Below are 18,723 nucleotides of genomic sequence, written 5' to 3' on the forward strand. Positions count from 1 at the left end.
TGGAATTGTGAGTGAATTATAAATGAAATAATCTGACTGTAAACAATTGGTTGGAAAAATTACAAGCACAAAGTAGATGTCCTAATCGACTTGCCAAAACAATAGTTTATTAACAAGAAATTTGGGAAGTGGTTGAAAAATGAGTTTTAATGAATCCAACCTAAGTGTATGTAGACTTCCGACTTCAACTGTAGGTATATCAATTACAATAAAAACCTCCTTGGTTACTAGAATTCAGGCACATTAAAATAACAATTCAGAAATATATTACTAAAATATGCCAAACAAAACAAATGATGCTAATCTGAGCACCTCGGATATTAATTGTATACTTTTAAATATTTTTTGTTAATGTAATAAACAAGCGTTGAAAAGTATCGTTGCATCGATATGAGAATCAGTGTATTTTGCCTACCAAAAAACAGTATTCATATCAGACCCAAAAATATCATACCACATCTTTATTAGCAGTGTATCAATAAATACAAAAAACATGATCAATCTAAGGTTACTGAATCAGTAAACAATAGCTGAAGGTATGTGGTGGTGTAGCGAGGCCAAACATTTTCAAGATGGTTCCTAAAATACTAAAATAAATGTTCTGGTGATATTTGACAGATGTCGTTCTTCTTGGTTTCTAGTGTATTCTTATTTCAATACAATAACATCCCAAAATATTGTTCCAACAATAGCATTCATGAAATCATCATCTGGGGGTACAAAGTTTTACCATGACAGTTGGGACACTTATGTCAACAAACTTCACAATATTGACCCATATTTCTCTTTTGTAATAAGCCTTGGAGAGGTGGAATGAGTTCTTTCAGTCTTAGATAGGGTTGTGTTCAGGAGGGTGCAGCCTTTTGACCGTTTTCAGTAAGACCCACCCCAAGAGGTGGAATGAGTTCTTTCAGAGTCTTAGATAGGGTTGCCTTTTGAACGTTGCAGATCAGAATGTCATGAATATAACTGAAGGGACACATAACGTTGTGTGCAGGGTTGCAAAATTCTGGTATCTTTCCCAAATAGCCAGGTTTGTCAGAAATCCCGTTTGGAATATTCCTGGAACATAGGAGGCTGCTGAGGGGAGGACGGCTCATAATAATGGCCGGAACGGAGCAAATGGAATGACATCAAACACATGGAAACCATGTGTTTGATCCCATTCTGCTCCAGTTATTACCGCGAGCCCGTCCTCCCCAATTAAGGTGCCACCAACCTCCTGTGTCCTGGAATCATGAGGGAACAAGCAGGATATCCAGGTATCTGGAATTTCTGGAAAACCAGAGAATTTTGGGAAACTTACCGACATTTTGCAACGCTAGTTGTGTGTTTCTGAACGTGGCCCAGGTGTGTGTAGAGTTGAGTAGTCCTTTAGTCCTCCAATGCCACACGGTCACTGGCGTCCATGTTCCTTCTATTTCACCACGGTGACGACATGTTTCTCTTTCTCCGTCACCACAGGCATGGAGCCAGGCTTGCTGTGCTTGCGTACGTTCCTCTCCCTGGGACACACAATGAGGCAACAATGAATAACTCAAACATCAGGAGCCAATTCATGAGAATATTCACACACAGAGAGAGAGAAACGTTAGCAGAGTACACAAAGGAGTTAGTGCCAAGCAGGTGGCCTGATGTCATAAAATGTAGAATACACTAAAACTGACGTCATCTGAAAAATACACAAAGAGACTGTAGGCTACACTGCCTTCAGTCACAGCTCCAAGGTACACATGGATGACATATTACAATGTGTTACGTTTCAGGACCAAAAATCAACACGGACTAATATTTGATTAATCATCAACTGGTCATGATGGCACCATCACTTCCCCTTAGAGACTTTAGTGTAAATGAGCAAAAAGCCCACGATGACCAAGCCATGAGGGACCATCCTGTCCTATCAGTCCTGTTACCCATTAGGGTAAGTGTGCCTTGGTAGGGCAGTCAGACCTATTCTGGCAGCCAGCTACGGCCTTAACCACTAGACGGACACTATGAGGACCTTCTGCCATAGTTGGACAGAGGCCAGGGTAGTTCTAAACCTACTGTGTTAAGAGATTGACAGTTTCCTTTGTGGTGAGGCCAAAGACCAGGTCAACCACCCGAAAACCTCCTCCCATCAACACAGAGACAAATAAGATCCAAAACCACACTAACCTTACCAAGAACACAAAGAAGCCAATTCTACTGATATACATACTGTAATATATAGACTTCTGTGGTTTCACTGTAAAAACAAGAGTATTGAGGATATGTGCAGGTAGAGTTAAGAACAGAAAGCCACTGTAGGGCAGACAGTAGTGGCATGGGTAAAGAAGGAGCCCATACTTCCTGCGGCGAGCCTCCTTCATGACACGCAGCTCCTTGCTCTGGCTGTAGATGGACTTGGGCAGGTGGCGGTGGCGCGAGATGCGGCGGATCTGAGGGTGGTGCTGGAACTTCTCCTTCAGCTTCTGGCTGTAGTTCACAGCTGACTTTTCCCTATGAGCCAGCTAGACCACAAAGGGGGAGGGGGGTGGGTTGACAGAGAAAAATAAATAGTAGGTAAGAAGGAGAGAGAAAAAAAGAGAAAGGGAAAGAAAATAAAGAACAAAGAGATTTCAATCTACTACTGAGGTCTACTTGGGAGCCTCATTTATCAGTATACACTAATTACCAGTCCATAATGACAACATTTTCATGGGAAAACTGAAATCTAAATAAAATTGCTTAACTGTATGACTATGTCCCCTGGGACGTTGAACCATGGGGAAAAGCAGGGTTGAAAATGTTCAGCTTTGGATACAGTTATCTTTAACACCTACTACTGCTCGCTCATCTTTGTGACTTGGATATTATGACTGAACGATAGGCCCCATGTTTAGTTATAAGATGGTAAAATATTCGCTATTATCTACAGTATAGGGCTGTCCAACCAAAAACAATCTTGGATCACTGAATGTAGTAGTCTCTTCTTTCGACCATCGAGTGGTCGACATTTTTAAACGTAATTTTCCAAATAGACACACCCTATGCGTTTTAATAAAATAAACTATATATGCATTGAGCTTGTCTGATGCTTTAAGCTCACTGTTTGATTAAATAAGATTTAAAAAATACTCAAGAGGGAGCAAGAGATCAAGATAACCAGAAGGGGGAAAAAACCTGTCCCGACTATCTTCCTCCCGGTCCTACTGGCTTTCGCAGATTCTGCAGTTACTCTCCTGAAGTTGCCAGTAATAGGCTATATGAGAAGTATTCATGTGGAATGGCAAGTTATCTGACCATTTCTACCGATCTGATATCCAGTTATGGTTCTCATATGCACATTTTTGTGGAACAGTTTCATTTCATTTATAATAACGTCTTCGTATCTCAAAATCATTGTCATTTAGTTTATCAAAACGTAATCCAAATCTAAATGAATATTTTAAACCTAAAAAGTAACTTCTATTGCCAACTATGTAAAAATATCCTATAAAGCCACAACGGATAAGAAGTAATCAGGTAGGCCTATTTTATGACGTTTCCACTAGATCAGAGCATGACATTTTTTGGTTATTGAAAGGGAGAGAGCGCAAAAGATTTTTCAAATACATTGAGGAATTATTGTCATTCTCAATGGATGTAAAAACAGACTTAGTTTGCTTGCTGTTTGAGGTGAAGAAAAGATTACCGAGAAGCTCCACAGCTTGTGGTGGTGCATTAAGCCAATCAGAAATACTATCAGATCCCCAAATGGGCACATTTATATGCCTACATTTGCGAGCAGGCCAGGTAGCCTATAGGCCAACTTCAATGCATAAATCAGTTGCACGTCCTTACTCAATATTGACAGGAGCACTCCAAACAAGACAATGACTAAATTGACAAAACTCGTAAATGGAATGAAATAAACCAAAACTTGTTTCTCACAAGTTTGCGCGCCGCAAACAACGTGTCCACTCCGACAATGAGAACGGTAAAAGACTGGAATAATAATACACTGCTCAAAAAAATAAAGGGAACACTTAAACAACACAATGGAACTCCAAGTCAATCACACTTCTGTGAAATCAAACTGTCCACTTAGGAAGCAACACTGATTGACAATAAATTTCACATGCTGTTGTGCAAATGGAATAGACAACAGGTGGAAATTATAGGCAATTAGCAAGACACCCCCAATAAAGGAGTGGTTCTGCAGGTGGTGACCACAGACCACTTCTCAGTTCCTATGCTTCCTGGCTGATGTTTTGGTCACTTTTGAATGCTGGCGGTGCTTTCACTCTAGTGGTAGCATGAGCCGGAGTCTACAACCCACACAAGTGGCTCAGGTAGTGCAGCTCATCCAGGATGGCACATCAATGCGAGCTGTGGCAAGAAGGTTTGCTGTGTCTGTCAGCGTAGTGTCCAGAGCATGGAGGCGCTACCAGGAGACAGGCCAGTACATCAGGAGACGTGGAGGAGGCCGTAGGAGGGCAACAACCCAGCAGCAGGACCGCTACCTCTGCCTTTGTGCAAGGAGGAGCACTGCCAGAGCCCTGCAAAATGACCTCCAGCAGGCCGCAACCGCTGTGTTAGATTTAAAAAAATTACTTTAGTAAAAAGCACAGCATACAATAATCTGAGACAGCGCTCAGCCATTCTCCGCCATGTTGGAGTCCAAAGAGTCCACAAAAATACGAAATAACATCATAAATATTCCCTTACCTTTGATGATCTTTCATCAGAATGCAGTGCAAGGAGTCCTAGTTCCACAATAAATCGTTGTTTTGTTTTAGAAAGTCCATTTCTTCTGTCGAATTAGCAACTTTGGCTAGCATAGTGGAGCTCGCGTGTCCATGAAAGTTTGACGCATGGAACGAATAATTCAAAAAGTCATAATAAAAGTCGAATAAACTGGTCAAACTCAGTTGAGATTCCATCTTTAGGATGTTTTTCTCGTATGTATCCAATAACGTCCCAGACGGAGCATTTCTTCTTGTCTACCTAAGGCATTGCAGCCAACGATATGGTGCAACCAGGTGCGCAGCAAAATACTGCCAATATGGCTGACCTGTCACTCCAAAAGCTCTCATTTGGTCCCACATCAGGCTAGACACCTCATTCAACGTTCTACTGCCTGTTGACATCTAGTGGAAGGCGTATGAAGTGCATACATATCCATAAATACAAGGCAATTGAATAGGCGAAGCCCTTCAGAGACCCATTTCAGAATTTTCACTTCCTGTTTGGAAGTTTGCCTGCCAAATGAATTCTGTTTTACTCACAGATATAATTCAAACAGTTTTAGAAACTTCAGAGTGTTTTCTATCCAATAGTAATAATAATATCCATACATATGATCTAGAACAGAGTACGAGGCCGTTTAATTTGGGCACTATTTTTTCCTAAAGTGAAAAGTGCGCCCCCTATTTCCAAGAGGTTAACCAACACAAAAACATCCTATGGCATTCTGCATTAGCATCGAACAGCCCCCCAACATATGCAACTTTTCAGGGAAGCTAGAAACCAATATACACAGGCAGTTAGAAAAGCCAAGGCTAGCTCTTTCAAGCAGAAATTTGCTTCCTGCAACACAAACTCAAAAAAGTTCTGGGACACTGTAAAGTCCATGGAGAATAAGAACACCTCCTCCCAGCTGCCCACTGCACTGAGGACAGGAAAAACTGTCACCACCGATAAATCCACAATAACTGAGAATTTCAATAAGCATTTTTCTACGGCTAGCCATGCTTTCCACCTGGCTACCCATACCCCGGTCAACAGCACTGCACCCGCCCACAGCAACTCGCCCAAGCCTTCCCCGTTTCTCGTTCTCCCAAATCCAGTCAGCTGATGTTCTGAAAGAGCTGTAAAATCTGGACCCCTACAAATCAGCCGGGCTAGACAATATGGACCCTTTCTTTCTAAAATTATCTGCCGAAATTATTGCAACCCCTATTACTAGCCTGTTCAACCTCTCTTTCGTATCGTCTGAGATTCCCAAAGATTGGAAAGCAGCTGCGGTCATCTCCCTCTTCAAAGGGGGAGACACTCTAGACCCAAACTGCTACAGACCTATATTTATCCTACCCTGCCTTTCTAAGGTCTTCGAAAGCAAAGTCAACAAACAGATTACCGACCATTTCGAATCCCACCATACCTTCTCCGCTATGCAATCTGGTTTCAGAGCTGGTCATGGGTGCACCTCAGCCACGCTCTAGGTCCTAACGATATCCTAACCGCATTGATAAGAAACAATCTGTGCAGCCTTATTCATTGACCTTGCCAAGGCTTTCGACTCTGTCAATCACCCATCCTCATCGCAGACTCGATAGCCTTGGTTTCTCAAATGATTGCCTCGCCTGGTTAACAACTACTTCTCTGATAGAGTTCAGTGTGTCAAATCGGAGGGCATGTAGTCGGGCCCTGGCAGTCTCTATGGGGTGCCACAGGGTTCAATTCTTGGACCGACTATTCTCTGTATACAGCAATGATGTCGCTCTTGCTGCTGGTGAGTCTCTTATCCACCTCTACGAAGACGACAACATTCTGTATACTTCTGGCCCTTCTTTGGACACTGTGTTAACAACCCTCCAGACGAGCTTCAATGCCATACAACTCTCCTTCCGTGGCCTCCAACTGCTCTTAAATGCAAGTAAAACTAAATGCATGCTCTTCAACCGATCGCTGCCTGCCCTGCCGCCCGTCCAACATCACTACTCTGGACGGTTCTGACTTAGAATATGAGGACAACTACAAATACCTAGGCGCCTGGTTAGACTGTAAACTCTCCTTCCAGACTCACATCAAACATCTCCAATCCAAGTTAAATCTAGAATTGGCCTCCTATTTCGCACAAAGCATCCTTCACTCATGCTGCCAACATACCTCTTGTAAAACTGACCATCTACCGATCCTCGACTTCGGCGATGTCATTTACAAAATAGCCTCCAATACCCTACTCAATAAACTGGATGCAGTCTATCACAGTGCCATCTGTTTTGTCACCAAAGCCCCATATACTACCACCACTGCGACCTGTACCTCTCGTTGCTGCCGCTTGCGTCATACTCGTCGCCAAACCCACTGGCTCCAGTTCATTACAAGACCCTGCTGAGTAAAGTCCCCCTTATCTCAGCTCGCTGGTCACCATAGCAGCACCCACCTGTAGCACGCGCTGCAGCAGGTAATCTCTGGTCACCACCAAAACCAATTCTTCTTTGGCCGCCTCTCCTTCCAGTTCTTGCTGCCAATGACTGGAATGAACTCAAAAATCTCTGAAACTGGAAACACTTATCTCCCTCACTAGCTTTAAGCACAGCTGTCAGAGCAGCTCACAGATTACTGCACCTGTACATAGCCCATCTATAATTTAGCCCAAACAACTACTCTCCCCTACTGTATTTATTTTATGTTCACCCCATTATTTATATCTCTACTTTGCACATTTTTCCACTGCAAATCTACCATTCCAGTGTTTTACTTGCTATATTGTATTTACTTCGCCACCATGGCCTTTTTTTTTGCCTTTACCTCCTTTATCTCACCTCATTTGCTCATATTGTATATAGACTTATTTTTCTACTGTATTATTGACTGTATGTTTGTTTTACTCCATGTGTAACTGTGTTGTTGTATGTGTCGAACTGCTTTGCTTTATCTTGGCCAGGTCACAATTGTAAATGAGAACTTGTTCTCAACTTGCCTACCTGGTTAAATAAAGGTGAAATAAATAAATAAATGGTGCTTTGTTAGTGACACTGTCAGTGACTTATTTAGAATTTAAGGCACACTTAACCAGCATGGCTACCACAGCATTCTGCATCTCAACAGTTGATGTGGAGATGTGTTTGTTACTTGAACTCCGTGAAACATTTATTTGGGCTGAAATCTGAGGTGCAGTTACTCTAATAACCTTATCCTCTGTGGCAAGGTAGGTAAATTCCACAAATTAACAGGGTTGCCTTGTTAAAAGTGAATTGAAATACATTCCACGTGACAACCTGGTTGAGAAAATGAGTGTGGAAAGCTGCCATCAAGGCAAAGGGTGGCTACTTTGAAGAATCTCAAATATAAAATATATTTTGATTTGTGTAACACTTTTTTGGTTACTACATGATTCCATGTGTGCCATTTCATAGTGTTTATGTCTTCACTACTATTCTACAATGTAGAGAAAAGTAAAACAAAGAAAAACTCTTAAATGAGTAGGTGTCAAAACTTGAGACTGGTACGGTATATTTACTACCGCTCAACTAAAAACAATATTGGTCAACTAACAGCCTAACGACCAACCTATCGACCAGTCCTAGCATAGTAAGTAGTACATAAACAACCTTCACATTCCAATCTGAATGAATGGTCCGAGAGCAGGCTATAGACAACAGTTCAACACACCCTTCACTCTCCATCTCCCTTCCTCTCCCTCATAAAAATCTTGAGCGTCTCTCATTCTCTCCGGACGTAGTTTCCGAGGATCTCTAAGTGGCCACTCTTCCAAGGCTTTTATTCTAATTATAATCAATTCAATTTGATGGGAGATTAGCTAATAGCTGCTGCTGATGTACACTGCTTCCCTTAGACCAGGCCAACAACCTGTTAAATGTTATTTAAGAAAACCTTAACATTTACAGTGAAAAAGGAGCAGAGCAAAACTGACTGACTGCAGAGTTCTCTATGGCCTCCACGCTCTTTCAATAGAATATGAGTAGTAGGCTTAAGGTGTTATGTAGCTGTACGAGCCGTGTATCCAGAGATACAGTGAGCTCCAAAAGTATTGGGACAGTGACAAATGTGTTGTTTTGGCTCTGTACTCCAGCACTTTGGTTTTGAAATGATACAATGACTGAGGTTAAAGTGCAGACTGTCAAATTTATTTTTTTATTTTTTTCATCCATATCGGGTGACCCGTTTAGAAATTACAGCACCCATTTAGGGGTCCAAAAGTATTGGTGGCAAATTCATTTGTGTATTAAAGTAGTCAAAAGTTTAGTATTTGGTCCCATATTCCTAGCACGCAATGATTACATTAAACCTGTGACACTACAAAATTGTTGGATGCATTTGCTGTTTGTTTTGGTCATGGTAGCTGTGTGTTTTGGTCATGGTAGCATCCACATTAACGTAGAAGTATCTAGAAACATTTTATTCTTATTTACAATAAAAGTGACTCCAATATGACATAACTTATTTACCATTCATTTCTATGGGGCACAAAATGATCTGAAACCACCTAAACAAACAGCAAAAGCATCCAACAAGTATGTATAGTCACAAGCTTGATGTTAACATTGTGTACGAGGAATATGGGACCAAATACTCAACTTAAATACACATAAGTGAATTTGTACCAATACTTTTGGTCCTCGTAAAATGGGGGGACTATGTACAAAAAGTGCTGTCATTTCTAAACGATTCACCTGATAGTGAAAAGTGCTGGCATACAAAGCCAAAACAAAAAATGTGTCACTGCCCAATACTTTGAGCTCACTGTATGTATAGGCTATATAGTCATACTTCTCATGACTGTCATGAGAATGTGTGACACGTACAATAATGTGTGATTTCAAAAGGTGAATTTACAATATGTCAAAGGTCAATGTGTAAGTAACATGAAAAAATAGGATCACGGGACAAAAACAATGACACCTGTATAGGTCACAGAGAGGTCAAAGGTAATCTCATAGAAAGGCATCAAAAGCCCAAAACCAGAGACAGTGCAGTTGCAACAAACAGGCTGAAGACTTCCACTCTTCCTGAGATCTGACATACCGCCTTGATTCAGCATTTCTTTTAATTAAAGACCCTTCCAGTCCAACTTGATTGTTAATGCTTCATTATTTCCAGAGTGGCCGCTCTCTTTAAGTGATTGGACCCATTCAAACTGCTGATAGCAGCTGGGCTCGTCTGATCTGTTTAAGTGCAAAGCTACAGAATAAATCACCTCTTATACACTGACAGTAAAACAAGTGCCAAAAGTTGCCCAATTCTCCAGTGTTAAGCTGCATTAAGGTAATAAGGAAGAGTGAAGCAGAAGGGGGATGGATATTGGAGATGGCACCGAAAAACGTCCATTCATCTCCCTTGTAATTCATCCTTGTAGGCTAAATGCTAGTTTTGGCATCAGATGAAAGGAGTAAGGCTAGACTGCGTAAGAATCTGTTTAAGATACGCTAAACAGAACCTTATATTTCAGGTAATGTGTAAATAATGCCATGAACATACAGAGAGTTAGAGGTTGAAGAAAACATAACGGATATAATGCCAAAGTGGGCAGAACGTAATTCCAATGTTTGGGATGGGCGATGCTAACGTTCACCTGCTGTAACACCTCTAAGTAATTCAAGTCACTATTTGCCCAAACATACATTTTAGTGAACTATCCCTTTAAATCCACTCTATAGTGCCACATTGCCCACACTGACTGACTGGTCAGACTTTGTCTATTGGTAATCAAGAGTTCCAAATAGCTCCAGTCTGTCACTAACCCTGCTCTGCTGTCCCTATTGGCCCATTGTACTTATTGAAAGTGATTCTGTTCCAAGTCAGTCAGCATCCATCAGAGCCCTTGACAGTGCCACTGCTGTTGGCACCCTGGCCTCTCTCTCTCTTACCATGCTGAGCGTACCATGGTGGGCATCAGGCCATGGCAGGTTGAGGAATCCAGCAAACTCGCAAAACGGAAGGCCAAAATCAGAGCTCCAACAAATGCATCAGAAGATTAGCATATGGGCCTATCAGTTATTGGTAAGCACTACAAATGTATCTAGGATCCATCTTTCTTTCATGACATTACTTTTGATACGCGACACCTGCAGGTTACAGGACGTGCGTACACTACTTCTAAAGGAGAGGAAGAGGACTGTCTCACCAATCCCAACTTCTCAGCAGCGTTGGCCTTCCACAGTCTGATGTTCATCTCATCTGAAGCACTCAGGATGTACTTGTTGTCTGACGACCACTTTATGGAGATGACGTGCTGCATGCGCTTGGTGTGGTACACCTCCCTGTGAAGTCACACACAACCACACACACTGAACACAATGTTGCTGTCGCACGGTGTCATCTCTAAACATGTCGACACCCGTAGAAAAATAAATACATCAAAGCTGATGATAAACACACACGGAGACGTGGGATTCAGAACAACCCTGGAGTAGGCAGCAATCTGCTGGACCCCAGTGTCTGAACCCCTGGCACCACTAACCTGCTGTGCCCACTGTCTTTGGGGAAGATGCGGATGGTCTTGTCAAAGCTGGCCGAGACAAACTCCTTACCAGTTGGAGAGTAGTCTACATCCAGCACGGCTGAGACATGGTCCATGTGGACGGTGACAGGCTTGTCCAGGTACCTCATATCAAATGTATACAGACTGAAGGGGGAGGAAACGCATACTGTTGGTTAATAAATACAAAGATGAGATAACACACACCACCCTGCTTCTCTAATTTGTGGTGCAAGGCCAGTAAATACAAATACTTGTGAGACATGCTGTTATTGTAAAATAAGTGTAAATGTACATTAGAAATAATAATTAAATGACTCCCCAAACAATTACATGAACAAAATCATTATTAGCATCGAAAATACAAACTTCTCTCCGGGAATGAATGAGGCCTATGTGATGTAGTGAACATGTTGTAAACTCAACAGATCATGTTGAATTGCATCACTCACTTGTAATCTTCATTAGAGCAGGTGAAATTATAAGCTTCCATGGGATTCCAGCACAAAGTGTTGCTCCTCATATTCATGATTACCTATATAGGAAATCACACATTCATACTTCAATACACTAACTATTAGACACATTCAGTAATGAGAGGACAGTATGGAATGGGAAATTAGTTTAGTAAAGGGCAAAGTCATGGGCAGTAGGGCTGGACGATATGGGCAAAAAAATCTATTCGCAATTTTTCTACCAAATAATGAGATTTTACATCAAAACACTTGATATACTGTTGGAATCATAGAAATAGAATGATCATTCAAATGTTATGGTTGGAATAGAGTGGCTACTTGGAATGCAGTTTTGTTTGGCATGACAACGAGGAAAAGGTAAGGGAGGAGATGGTTGTGACAGAGTAAGAACCAAAGTGTTGGTCAGCGTTTCCCATGGCCAGCAGCATACCACCCTGCATCCCACTGCTGCCTTGCCTCTGACCTAACTCCCGGTGATCTCAAAAGATTCCATGGCACTTATCGTAAGAGATGGGGTGTTAACCCCGGTGTCCTGGCTAAATTCCTAATCTGGCTACCTAAATGGCTCCTTCCTCTCCCCTGTAACTATTCCCCAGGTCATTGCTGTAAATGAGAATGTGTTCAGTCAACTTACCTGGTTAAATAAATTAAATGGGACCCTAATTAGATTTAAATAGATAGGTACATTCAGACAAAGATTTTACAATAATATTAGCCTTTTCCTCTCGGATAAGAAGAAGCTGTTTCACAAACAATGATATGCTCCACCATTGGTACTGTCCAATATTAGAGCAAAAGATTGCTAGCAAGATTTGCACTCAGTGGAATTAGCTAGCAAGCGAAAAGCATTGCTAACAAATTTTAGGCACCTTTTCAGCTAATTAGTGTTTTGCAGAGAGCAAGTTACACAAACTAATAGTATAATAAAGAAAACATGTGAATTTATATTAAGACGCAGTGGAAAGCTGCGTCGTTCTTGTTAGAAAGAAATCTGTTGACTGCATGCTGTTTGGTCAATGCATGCCGTGAATCTTGAGTAGAGGTCGACCGATTAAATCGGAATGGCCGATTAATTAGGGCCGATTTCAAGTTTTCATAACAATCGGAAATCAGACTGACAGGCTGACAGGGGACCATGCAGACAAGCTCTGCTCATGTTATTTGAGACTAAATTGATTTTATTTATGTATTATATTAAGTTAAAATAAAAGTGTTCATTGTTCATTCAGTATTGTTGCAATTGTCATTATTACAAAAATGTGTGTGTATGATATATATAAATATTTTTTTTTATTAAATCGGCATCGGCTTTTTTGTCCTCCAATAATCGGTATCGGCGTTGAAAAATCATAATCGGTCGACGTCTAATCTTGAGCACGAGGAACTGCCTGCTTGAGTGACAGGGGCCAGGGCTTTGTGTGTGGGGGATTGGGAAGCAGCCAAAAGAGGAGAGAAGGCGACCTCTGTCAACAAGAGTAATATATCAAAAGTTTAAAAACGGGCGGTACAGACAGATGGCTAAGTGGCATTTCAAAATATTGCAGCCTCTTGCGATATGGATATTGCGCATGTCAATTTAAATTTGATTACTTGTGCAGTTCTAATGGGTAGCATCCCAAACAGCACGCTACAAGCCCTCGTCAAATGGTAGTGCACTAAATAGGGTGTCGTTTGGGATGCAAACGTAGAAATGTACCTTTTTAAGAGGTGTCGCTTCCCTCATGTCATACAGCACAATACTTCTGTCAGAGGCACAACTTGCTAGAAGTTCAGTCTGAGGAGAAAAGCGGGAAGGTCAACTAAACATTTTTCTAAAACTCATACAATTCTGTGTTTTATACAACCTTTGACCTACATAGTCCTGATATGGGTATAGCCTCCATTATTCTGGTGTATGGAGGCTATAGCCAAAGATATCTATAACCAAAACAAGATAGGTCATCTGTGTTGTTTACAGTTTGAGCAAACAAAGCATAGTGGGCAAAACAAGCAAGGAGGTAGGCAAAGCCAAGCACGAGCTAGCAAGATCGTATTGGCACGTTGTAGCATGTATTTGCATATTTCCATTAGGGAACGCCTCTGTGAAGTGTGTGCGCACAAACTCAATTCGACCTTGCACTCCTTCTAAACAACAGATTTTTTTTCAGTTTGGCAAAGCGTGAAGTCTATAAATATTAGTACACCGTGTTCGTAACAGATTCTAGTTTTGGGAACAGAAAAATGTATTGTTCCAACAATGAGAATTTGCAGAATGTCGGCCCAGTTCCATCCTCTTCCACCACCCGCGACTAGACTTCCTCTCACTACTATACATTTTGGTGGTCAGAAAACATTCTAAACGGATACTTCAGCTTTATACTTCAGCTCTGTGACGTGTCTGGGTTACGCCTTCTGTCTGTGCTATAGCAATGTCAGGGCCCGTATTCACCAAGAGTCTAAGAGCAGAAGTGCTAATCTAGGACCAGCTTTACCTTTCAGATTATAATCAACAAGATTATATGGACATGGAGGACCTGATCCTAGATCAGCAATCATACTCTGAGACAATTTCTGCTACAATCCACACAGAGAAAGGGTTGATTACCTCTACAGGGTTGAAGCGGACGCAGTTGAAACTGTCCACGCCCCAGGAGAAGGAGCGGATGGGGTTGCTGCGCTGCTCATCCCAGATGTCCACCTGCTGGCCACACGTCACAAACACACCCTCCTTCTGGTGGTGGTCGATGCTGGTGAACACAGACTGGAAGGAACAAACATTGGTCTCAGTTACATTTTTAAAGTGAATCCTCAATCATCATCATCACTGACTAGAKGGAATACATTACAACAACCATYATCATCACCCTGACTGTAGAGAATATCTCCAAAACCATCATTCTTATCATCATGGGCTTAAAGCCACAATCTTTAATGATGGGTCCACTCGATGGTATGCACATTTTACAGTGTTGCTTAATGAGATCAGATAGGTTAGGTCAGAGACACACTCTCAGAGATATTCATTGAGCAGAATAATGACAGAGACAGACACCTCCTCCTCCATACCTTCCCAAGAATAGTATTGAGAGGTTCCTCTTCCTCTCCGTAGCCGGGAGTCTCCATCTTCCACTGTTTGATAGTCTTGTCATCACCAACCTGTTATTCAGAAACACAAGCATGTTTATTTGAGGTTGATTTATAATGAAGTTGTGTCATAAGACTGCAATTCAGCAGAGGGCAACCATTCTGTGAGATAAAATCAGGGGTGTATTAATTTTGTGTGTTGTAAAACATTTTGCAACAAAAACAACAGTTTCTATTAGAGCAATTCAGATAGGTCCCTCCCAGTTTCATTCTGTTTACTTCCATTTAGCACCTAGAGTAAACGGTAAACAGTTTCCATTGCAACAGACCAAATGTTTTGCAACGGAATCCAACTAATGAATACACCCCTAGTCTAGTTAGTATTCACTAGACAGAAAATGAAAGCAAACGGGCCAGAATGGGGAGGTACTATGTGAACTTGTTCATTGCACAACGTTTAGAGTGTGCCCTAATGAATACAACCCTGGGTAGTGGAACAGATACTGTACCGTAAAGAAGGAGGTGCCACAGAAGCGGACGACCACCCCCCTGACAAAGCCTTCATGGGCCTGGAGTGTACGAACACACTCACGTTTGGTTAGATTCCACACCTTCAGCTGAGAAACAAATCAGTTAGTCTTACAGTATAAACAGGTCATTTAGATGCATCATCTCAATGCACAGGCTTGTCATCCTATATGTTTGACCATTCCATAGTTAGACATGTAGCCTATAATTATTGGATTTGTAATCAACTCGTATTTAACCAGGCCATTGCTAACTCAAAGTACAGTTAGCTAGTTAACTACCTCTCCATCGCAGGAGCCGGACAGCATTGTGGAGAGGCTCTTGGGGTGCTTGGCCATGCAGTTCACCCCATCCCTGTGGCCGTCCAGAGAAGTCAGGAACGGCTTGGCGAACACGCGCTCCAACTTGGTGGCATTCAGGGCACGGGTGTATTCTCTTGGCACCTCGAACGGATGGAGGGACGGGTCGTAATTCCGTGGTACTGTAGGTTACATTCACTGTTAGAATAAGTTRTTTTGCCAGTGCTGATTGAGCTAGCTATAGCTCTCTACAGTGGATTGAACTGTGTGAAGTTAGCTAATGTGCACTAGCTGGCTAACGTTAACTCTCTGCACTTACCACGCTGGATATCCAACTTCGTCTCACGGACATAGTCGTCCGGATTCCTGGAGAGGACTTTAACTTTCATTGTGTGAATGTGTATAAAGCTCTATAMTTCTTCCCCCAAAAATGTAASACAGTAAAATGATTCGTACGGCATGTGTTTACGTGTGTGACCTCACCTACCGGATGTTGAGGGCAATATCCGCTCATATTTGCCGGAAGTGTGTTTGTAGCTTGCGCTTACAGCGACCACAGATAGAACATTGAGTTACACATTTTCTTTGGCGACTCCGTGTGGACTGATTGTTTCTGTACTCTGGGCTTCCGAGATCTCACTAGATTAGATTTATTGTGGGGCATTACGTATATAACGTATGTTTTTATGTTTATTGCATTACAGTAAAATACGCAGAAGGAGAACATTGCATTCATTTACGTTTTATATATTTAATAGCATATCGATAGTACCAATTTGAAGCTTCCAAAATTAGACGGAAATGACATCACCACACACTCAGAGAGCTTTGTTTCTTCACAGAGTTTAATCGACCTTCTTCGAAGGAAGTGCAGCGCAGACAAGCGACTCCATAAGAAAGAAAAAAAATAGAAAAAAAGAAGAGAAAAAACTCGGTGAATTTGTCAAATCTTAAAGATTTGAACAGAGTTTCTGAACTGTACCGKGCTACGGGAATTCCGGGAAGGGAGCACGCTCTGTTAGCACAGGTAAATACTGTTATTTTTTTCATAATCATAGTATTTATCTTCCAATTTGAGCGACTTGTACCCGACGAGTCTCTTCTCTGTCTGGACAGCCGGAAGTCTGTGCGATATTGTTTTTTTTCTTCTCTCACCGCTTCAGTTTTTTTTATCCTCGATTTTTTTTGGGTGCTTTGCTTTTTCTATTTTCCCAGGCATCGAAGAGCGCGAGAGTCAGATAACATTGCTCTCGTGGTTTTATTAGAGCGTCTAGCTGACTGTAAACGCCTAGCAAGGAATTGAAATGCACTTCCAGCTCACAAAATTGCTAACAAGTAGCAACCTAGACATCTTATTTGTGTTCGAATTATTGCTAGCTACATTGTATCACCACCCATCACCAAATTAATTACTTTGAAGTGGAAAACACATGTAATAGCGARCTAGCACGGTCCTCCTTCCCATGCAACCACAACAATGTACATTTACAGTAGGCAGCTAAATTACCTAGCTCGCCTTTAACAAGTCATACTATTGTCTAACCCGGGGGCATAATTAGTGTAATATATGTCCAAATATTTCAGCTATCTAACCAAATGAAGTACCAACATAGTTACCATTATTGTTTCATTAGCTAGCTAATGTATGTGAAGTGACATGTAAATGATTTAAGATTATTGTCGCCCAAAGGTGTCAGTCGGATGTGCAAGCAACAGTGTAGCCAATTTTATTTCAATTGATGAGTGATTAGCTGTTTGGCCTAGTGGTGATATGGCGGTGTTACTCTTCCATTGCAGAAATTATGGAGGATTCCCATTTTAACTCTCAGTAYTTCTGGTCCCCTGTGCCTGTACAAGGACAGGTACGTTTAGTGAAACATTTCTGTTTAAAATGTTAAAGTATATTGCAAGTGACACCTTTGGATTATAGCAATTACTCTTTTTGGAGTTTGGAATTTTGTAACAAGGATTTCTATCTCTCGCTGTCAGATTGAGAACGCCATGTTCCTGAAACAACTGAAGGACCAGGAGAAGAACACTTCGTTCCCCTCCTCTCATTACCAGACGACCTTGCTCACTGTCCCCAAGCAGGAGGGAGGGGGGCAGGGCCAAGGGGGTCACCTACACCCCCCTCACACCCAGAACATCACTGTGGTGCCTGTACCTTCCACTGGTATCATGACAGCAGGTGTGTGTGTCAACTGTTAGTGTAAAATTGCTCACACTTTTGCATTGTCTTTTYCCCATCTGTCTGTTTTGTATCATATTTTTTTCCCCTCTCTCTGCAGCGGGTCTGGTCATCACAACCCCTCAAGGCACGCAGCTGGTCTCTCCTGCCTCCTCTCAGTCCTTCGTCTCTGGACATCCCACCACCACCATGATCGTCTCTACACTGCACGCTCCAGGTAACACACACTCACACGATTGTCTCCACCCTCCATTATCCTAACACTGAAAAATACACACTTCACTCACGTACTGTCAGACTCTCACACACATTTTTCACTTAGATAAGAAACAGGAAGGTGGAACCCCCCAGGTGGCCGTCATGCCGACACCCTCGAAGCGAGGCAGGAAGAAGAAGTCGACACTAGGGAGGGCGGGGCCTGCCGGTGGCCACACCCTCTCCGCCGGAAATGAGGCGTTGATTCTGGCTCACTTGGCGTCGGGAGGGCAGGTGAGACAGTTACCATAGTAACTCCAGAGTAACCAAAATAAAAGCTATTCCCACTAAAACACTTCCAGACATTTCCAGACTAAGCTCAGGCTATTAATTTCCAGACTAAGCCTTGCCCATCTCAAAAAAAGCTCATGTAGACTTTTACAACAGTGTGCCTTTTTAATATGATGAATGTGATTCTAATGTTTGTGTGACATTTGATAGGTGGTTATGTCTTCGCAGCATTATACAACTGACCCGTACGACCTCGCCAACGAAGATGAGAACCACAGCGGGAAAGACTGCAACAAGACCTACAGGTACGGACCTACGGCGTCACAGAAGGGCCAAAAAGCACCTGTTGTGCTGTGCATCCCCATAGGAATGTGAAGCTGTGGAATGCTTGCACACCCGTATGTCTGTATGTTGTAGATGATAGAGTCAGGACAGAGAGGTTAGACACGGGCTGTGGATGAACACTAGGTGCTGCTGGGCACGGGCATTTCTCTCTTTCTCTCTCACACA

The 18,723-nt window shown here is 42.1% G+C and overlaps 2 protein-coding genes across 2 annotated transcripts in view; one reads left to right on the top strand and one right to left on the bottom strand.

The window, feature by feature from the left end:
- Positions 1-986: 986 nt before the first annotated feature.
- LOC111959107 (DDB1- and CUL4-associated factor 13) lies at positions 987-16,026 on the bottom strand. The gene is made up of 11 exons (XM_023980552.2): positions 15,859-16,026; positions 15,522-15,721; positions 15,222-15,329; positions 14,695-14,784; positions 14,234-14,389; positions 13,346-13,423; positions 11,626-11,708; positions 11,156-11,320; positions 10,820-10,955; positions 2,332-2,495; positions 987-1,505 (listed from the first exon to the last, which is right to left on the bottom strand). Exons 1-11 carry the CDS (start codon positions 15,926-15,928, stop codon positions 1,418-1,420), a joined length of 1,338 nt encoding a protein of 445 aa, XP_023836320.1. The 5' UTR covers positions 15,929-16,026; the 3' UTR covers positions 987-1,417.
- Positions 16,027-16,377: 351 nt separating this feature from the next.
- LOC111959106 (zinc finger protein 384) overlaps positions 16,378-18,723 on the top strand; it is a 7,181-nt gene continuing 4,835 nt past the window's right edge. The window contains exons 1-6 of the mRNA XM_070437317.1: positions 16,378-16,566; positions 17,337-17,401; positions 17,529-17,727; positions 17,828-17,944; positions 18,050-18,216; positions 18,424-18,584. Of these exons, the coding sequence (XP_070293418.1) occupies positions 17,342-17,401; positions 17,529-17,727; positions 17,828-17,944; positions 18,050-18,216; positions 18,424-18,584 (704 nt within the window). The 5' untranslated portion in view covers positions 16,378-16,566; positions 17,337-17,341. The remainder of the gene's footprint in view (positions 16,567-17,336; positions 17,402-17,528; positions 17,728-17,827; positions 17,945-18,049; positions 18,217-18,423; positions 18,585-18,723) is intronic.

This window comes from Salvelinus sp. IW2-2015, linkage group LG35, assembly GCF_002910315.2.
Source record: "Salvelinus sp. IW2-2015 linkage group LG35, ASM291031v2, whole genome shotgun sequence".
NCBI lineage: Eukaryota > Metazoa > Chordata > Actinopteri > Salmoniformes > Salmonidae > Salvelinus > Salvelinus sp. IW2-2015.

Bases quoted from the DNA above. Each gene is read 5' to 3' on its own strand.
- LOC111959107 (XM_023980552.2), bottom strand. From the start codon at position 15,928: ATGAAAGTTAAAGTCCTCTCCAGGAATCCGGACGACTATGTCCGTGAG. The intron at 13,424-14,233 runs GTAATCAACCCT...TTTTCTCCTCAG, and splicing joins TCCGCTTCAACCCTGTAGAG to ACTGAACTTCTAGCAAGTTG. The intron at 11,321-11,625 runs GTGAGTGATGCA...CTCCCCCTTCAG, and splicing joins TGCTCTAATGAAGATTACAA to TCTGTATACATTTGATATGA.